The sequence below is a fragment of the Myotis davidii genome, unplaced genomic scaffold, assembly GCF_000327345.1.
Source record: "Myotis davidii unplaced genomic scaffold, ASM32734v1 scaffold754, whole genome shotgun sequence".
In the NCBI taxonomy this organism is placed as follows: domain Eukaryota; kingdom Metazoa; phylum Chordata; class Mammalia; order Chiroptera; family Vespertilionidae; genus Myotis; species Myotis davidii.
The window spans coordinates 40464-46645 of record NW_006286241.1 but is presented as its reverse complement, the minus strand read 5'-3'; the positions used below and the strand labels follow the sequence as shown (position 1 = coordinate 46645).

The 6182-nt window shown below is 46.3% G+C and overlaps 1 protein-coding gene across 3 annotated transcripts in view; it reads left to right on the top strand.

The window, feature by feature from the left end:
- The window catches only part of PLD5 (phospholipase D family member 5), a 126774-nt gene extending 120598 nt beyond the window's left edge, over positions 1-6176 (top strand). For all 3 annotated transcript variants that reach the window (XM_015559925.1, XM_015559926.1, XM_006757510.2), the window contains one exon: positions 5239-6176. In XM_015559925.1, the coding sequence (XP_015415411.1) occupies positions 5239-5495 (257 nt within the window). In that variant the 3' untranslated portion in view covers positions 5496-6176. The remainder of the gene's footprint in view (positions 1-5238) is intronic.
- The last annotated feature ends 6 nt before the right edge of the window (positions 6177-6182 follow it).

The following is a 6182-nucleotide window of genomic DNA, read 5'->3' as shown; positions in this document are numbered from 1 at the left end:
GGAGAGAGATAGAGAGTTGGAAACATCGATGAGAGAGAAACATTGATCAGCTGCCTCCTGCACATCTCCTACTGGGGATGTGCCCGCAACCCAGGTACATGCCCTTGACCGGAATCGAAGCCGGGACCCTTCAGTCTGCAGGCCGCCGCTCTATCCCCTGAGCCAAACAGGTCAGGGCTAGACTGGGGTTTTTTCAGAGAAGTTTTATGTTCCAACTCAACTGAGCAATAAAGCACAGAGACTCCCTATATACACCCTGTCCCCACACACACAGCCTCCGCCAGCATCCCCCATGAGAGTGGTGCATGTGTTACAGTTGATAAACCAACATTGACATCATAATCACCCAAAGCCCATAGATTACATTAGGGTTCACTGTCGGTTTAGTACATCCCATGGGTTTGGACAAATGTATAATGACGTCATTATGTGATGTATATGATGTCATCCATCATTAAAGTATCACACAGAGTATTTTCACTAACAATCCTCCCTGCTCCACCTATTCATCCCTCCCCCCCTCCAACTCCTGGCAACCACAGATATTTTTAGCATCTCCATAGTTTTGTCTTTTCCAAAATATCCTATAGTTATGGTCAACTATACGATATTTTCAGATTGGCTGCTTTCGCTCAGTAATGTGGACTTAAGTTGCCTTCACATTGTTTAATGGCTTGAGAGCTCATTTCTTTTTAGTGCTGAATGATGACTAACCTGCTATAAAAACCCGTGTGCAGGTTTCATATCAAGGAGCATGATTGCTGAAACATACGGTAAGAGTGTGTTTGGCTTTGTAAAGACACTACCAGGCTGTCTTCCGAAGTGGCTGCACTGTTCTGCCTTCCCAGCAGCAATGAATGAAAATTTCTGTTGCTCCTCAACCTCGCCTGCGTTTGGTGGGGTCAGTGTCTGGGTTTTGGCTCTTCTGAGAGGTGTGTCGCGGCATCTCGTTGTTTTAATTTGCATTTCCCTGGTGACGTGCGATGTGGAGCATGTCTTCGTAGACTTGTTCGACATCTGTTGATCTTCTTTGGTGAGGTGCCTGTTAAGGTCTGTGGCCCATTGTTTCACTGGGTTTTCCATTTCCATATTGTTCCGTTTGAAGAGTTACTTGTCATTTTGGACAACGATCCGTTCTCAGACATGTATGATTTGCAGGTATTTACTTCTAACGTGTGGCTTATCGTTTTCTCTTCTTGACGGTGTCTTGCAAGAGCCAATTCATTAATTTTAATTAAGTTCAGTTCATCAGTTATTTCTTTCATGGATCGCGCCTTTAATGTTGTCTCTAAAATCTTCACCCAACCCCAAGTCATCTAGATTTTTCTCCTAGGAGTCTTAGGGTTTTGCATTTTACATTTTGGTCGATGATCCACTTTGAGTTAATTTTTGTGAAGGGTGTAAGGTCTGTGTCTAGATTCTTTTTTTAAATATTTTTTATTGGCTTTTGAAAGAGAAGAAGGGAGTGGAATAGAGAGATAGAATATCAATGACAGAGAGACATCTATCGGCTGCCTCCTACACGCCCCCCAGTGGGGATTGAGCCCACAACCGGGGCGTGTGCCCTGACCAGGAATCAAACCTATGACCTCTCGGTTGATGGGTCGATGCTCAAACCACTGAGCCACGCTGGCTGCACTAGTTTCATTTTCGCATCTACCTGCCCTGTTGTCCCAGCACCATTTATTGAAAAGGCTATCTTTGCTCCATTGTGTTGTCTTTGCTCCTTTGTCAAGATCAGTCGACTATATGTGTGTGGGTCTATTTCTGGGCTCCGTTATTGTAATGCATTTTTAATTGAGTTTATTTTACCCATAGCATTTTAGCAAGACATCAATTCCCTAGAGCAAAGCATAATTCTAGTACAAAAATATTCAAAGGGCTTCAAGAGGAAAATTCATTGATAATTTTAATAAGTATCAGCATGTTCTGGAAAGCTCTTAAGTCATCACCCAGGCACCCACTGAGAATTCTGAATTAAGAAAAATCCACAGTAGACCCTGCACAGAATTACAGCTCTATTAATTTTCACAAGACTTACAGAAGAATCTCCAAACAGTCTCATCTCTCTAATTGTTAAGTCTCCGGAGTATATTTGAGTCAAGCTTGGCAAACTCGTCTGGAGGATGGTTTGGATGATGAGAGGACTGGCCAGGGGTGGCGGGTGATTGAAGACTCGGGAAAGGCTCACGAGGCCCATATACCTTCCCAGTGAGATCGTTTGCACCATCGCCATGGTGATCCTGCGGCTGGCACCACAGTTCTGGCCTCTGGGGCCTACACCTGCATCTGGAAGCTGATTGGTCGTCTCTAAAGAGCTGGGCGAAACCATCCCAACTGAGAGAAAGACTGAAGCTTACGATTTTGAAGTTCAGCCAAGCCATTAGGATGAGAAGAAACCGTGATCATACTAGGATAGGGATGCCTGCATGGGCCTGTGAGAATAGCCTACAGCTATATTCCTGAGAAGAACTTACTAAAGCTTCTGAGACTCAATAGAGATTCTATTGTATTGAAGGAAAAGGCTGAATTTCACAGAAGAAGGCTTGAAAATCTCATCCCTTCCGGCCCCTCATTTTTTCCCTTCCCTGTGCTACCCCTAAGCACATTTCTTTTCTTAAATTTTTAAAAAATACATTTTTATTGATTTCAGATAGAAAGGGTGAGGGAGAGAGAGAGATAGAAACATCAATGATGAGAAAGAATTGCTGCCTCCTGCACGGCCCCTACTGGAGATTGAGCCCGCAACCCGGGAATGTGCCTTTGACCGGAATCAAACCCAGGACTTCTGTGTGTGTTTCCTTAAGAGGGTGTGGTCTCCATAGGTGATTGGAGCAGAGATGCCAGGGTGTGCCCGGGGGGCTGACATTGAGTTTCTGTGTGTGTTTCCTTAAGAGGGTGTGGTCTACATAGGTGATTGGAGTAGAGATCTCAGCGTGTGCCCTGATGGGCCAACCCTGGGAGCTGACATTGAAGTCCAGGGTGCCATGCACAGTTAGCACAAGGCACGCCTTTAGGATCAGAGGTGACGTGGAATGGAAGTTAAATGTGGGCCATGGAGTCAGACCTGGCTTTGAACCACACCCCTAAGGGATGGCGACAAAAATATGATTAAGATCGCCCAGCAGGCCTGGCTCAGTGGTTAAGCGTCAACCCATGAACCAGGAGGCCGAGGTTCGATTCCCAGTCAGGGCACATGCCTGGGTTGGGGGCTCAATCCCTAGTGTGGGGCATGCAGGAGGCAGCCAAACAATGATTCTCTCTCATCACTGATGTTTCTGTCTCTCCCTCCCTCTCCCTTCCTCTCTCTTACATCAATAAAATAAATAAATAAAAGGTTGACCACATGTGAGGGACTTAGATGTTATTAGCCCATAATGGGACCCACCCCAGCCTTACCATCTGTTATGGGCTGAATCTTGTCCTCCCAGAATTCATAGATTGAGTCCTAACCCCAGTACCTCATAACAGTACCTTATTTGCAGACAGAGTCTAGTAGACAGAGGTAATCAAGTTATAAGGAGATCATTGGAGGGAAAGGGGGGAGCCTAATCCCAGTTGACTGGTGTCCTTCTAAAAGGGGACATTTGGCCGTAGCTTGACCCCAGCCTTACCATCTGTTATGGGCTGAATCGTGTCCTCCCAGAATTCATAAATTGAGTCCTAACAGGACCTTATTTGGAGATAGAGTCTAGTAGACAGAGGTAATCAAGTTATAAGGAGATCATTGGAGGGGAAGCGGGGAGCCTAATCCCCGTTGACTGGTGTGCTTCTAAAAGGGGACATTTGGCCGTAGCCGGTTTTGCTCAGTGGATAGAGCATAGACCTGCAGACTGAAGGGTCCCAGGTTCGATTCCAGTCAAGGGCACGTGCCCAGATTGCAGGAATGCTCTGGCCTTTGTCCTGCCAAGCGCCACTTTCTCTAAAATCGCATCGTGAAGGAAGGGTATTCCCACATGCACTTAATTTTTAAGAGGAGAGAGAGACAGACAGACAGACAGACAGACAGACAGACAGACATGGCTCCGTCCCGGTCCATCTGCAGGAGAACTGCTGTCCAGACACCTGGGACAAACGCAGCCTTGTTTTCTTTTCTGTCTTGATACACATAATGGGCCACTTTGGTAATTTCAGCTGTCAGTGCACTAGTGTGTAACAGGATGATGCTTCCATGTGCGAGAGGGGAGAGAGAAACGATGTTGAGCAGCACCATGGTGACAGGCAGCAGAACGGAGCGGGGCCTCGTTACACAGCCCCAAGCATATCCCAAACTCTATTGAACGCCAAGTCCGTGGCTTCCTGACTAGCGAAGGGAACTTTTGTAAACTGCTCAAGATTCAGTTCAAGCCTCCATTAGTATTAAAATTGATACCCGTGGCCCGAAACAGGATGACACTTCAGGCTTGCTTCCAGAGAGACTGCCAGTTAGCCTCCGGCAGAAAGCTCCCTGCCCACACTCCTCCTGATGCCCCTTCTCCCTTGGTAACAGGCAGCTCTAGGTGCCCTTGCCTTTCAATACAAACTTGTCCATCTCGCAATTGATGACTCCATGGTTCCCCCACCCCAAAAGAAACTAATAAGTTTCTCTATCAAAATGCGTTCTTTTCAAAACACTGGTAGACATTTAAAAGTTTCTAAGAAAGTCGCCCTAACCGGTTTGGCTCAGTGGATAGATCATCAGCCTGCGGACTCAAGAGTCCCAGGTTCGATTCCGGTCAAGGGCATGTACCTTAGTTGCGGGCACATTCCCAGTAGGGAGTGTGCAGGAGGCAGCTGATCAATGTTTCTCTCTCATCGATGTTTCTAACTCTCTATCCCTCTCCCTTCCTCTCTGTGGAGGTGGTAATTGTTCGCAGGGTTTTTAAGCGGATTCCTGCACATTTGAAATGTTGCCGTATTTAGTGTGTCTTGTGAATGTCAATAAGAAATAACATTGACAAAAACGAGCAGCAGATCCCTTGTTGTGATTTTCAAGTTGAGCACAGCTGAAGAAGATGCGAAAATCGCACGCGAATATTAATCTGCCATATGTAAGCCTTCTTGGAATTGTTTTTCTCGGAGCTGTCGACTCAATTTAGTCGCCCTGTCGCCATCCCCGGGTGTTTAGGCCGACGCTCCATCCACTGAGCCAAACCAGCGTGGGTCACTATACGTTGAATGGACTCAGCTGTGCATTGCACTGTATGGGGAATATCCCCCAATGGATCTTCACCATTTCTTTACTTTGTTCGTTTGCAGGAAACTTTGACTGGGTAGGGAACGACTTCACCCAGAATGCAGGCACGGGCCTCGTCATCAACCAAGCAGACGCGAGGAATAACACCAGCATCATTAAGCAGCTGAAGGATGTGTTTGAGAGGGACTGGTACTCACCCTACGCCAGGAGCTTACAGCCAACCAAACAGCCGAACTGCTCCAGCCCGTCCGATCTCAGCCCTCCCTCCAACAAAACTGCCACGTACACCCCGCGTGGGAAGGACCCCGCGTGCGTATAGCGTGAACGGACACACTGACGGACCACTTGTGTTTCATATTTATATCTAAAGGACAGGAGGAGAGAAGAGCCTTTGATATGTCTTTTTCTTTTTAGGGGAAAAGCACACTTATTAAAAAATAATCTTTGAATGCCATGCCCTATCTAACCACATCTTAGGGGCTTGTATACTCCCTTTAAGACTTTTGTACTTGTCACTTCTGACGGAGAATGTCATTCCGGCCTGGGAGTTCGTTTTCACGTTTGCATACCAATTTGAAGGCTTGGACGCCTCCTCCTTTCTAGTTTTAGAACATTTCTGCTGGCCCACGTGGTCAGTTCTTAGGAAGCTTCGCATGAGGCAGGCTCTTTGCTATTCTGCAACCACTGGCTTAGAGGAGAGGGAGGGTTTCACCGTAGACAAGAGGTCAAGCCAAGTTTTCATCCTTGTCAACCATCTCCAAGACCTGTCCCGTCATCTAGGCGTGAACTCCCCATGCTATCCTTCAGGAACTCTTGGAAAATACTTTTCTTGCCTCCGTGTTTATTTTCTTCTAATACCATAGATTTTGTTTTGTGTCATTTTCTCTTCTCATAACATGTTCTCATGTTCTAGTGTGGCTATACTTACCTCAACACTAGTTCCAAGTAGGATATGTTCTGAAAGTGTATGAATTCCTCAGAATGGATACAAAATGGACATAGCAAT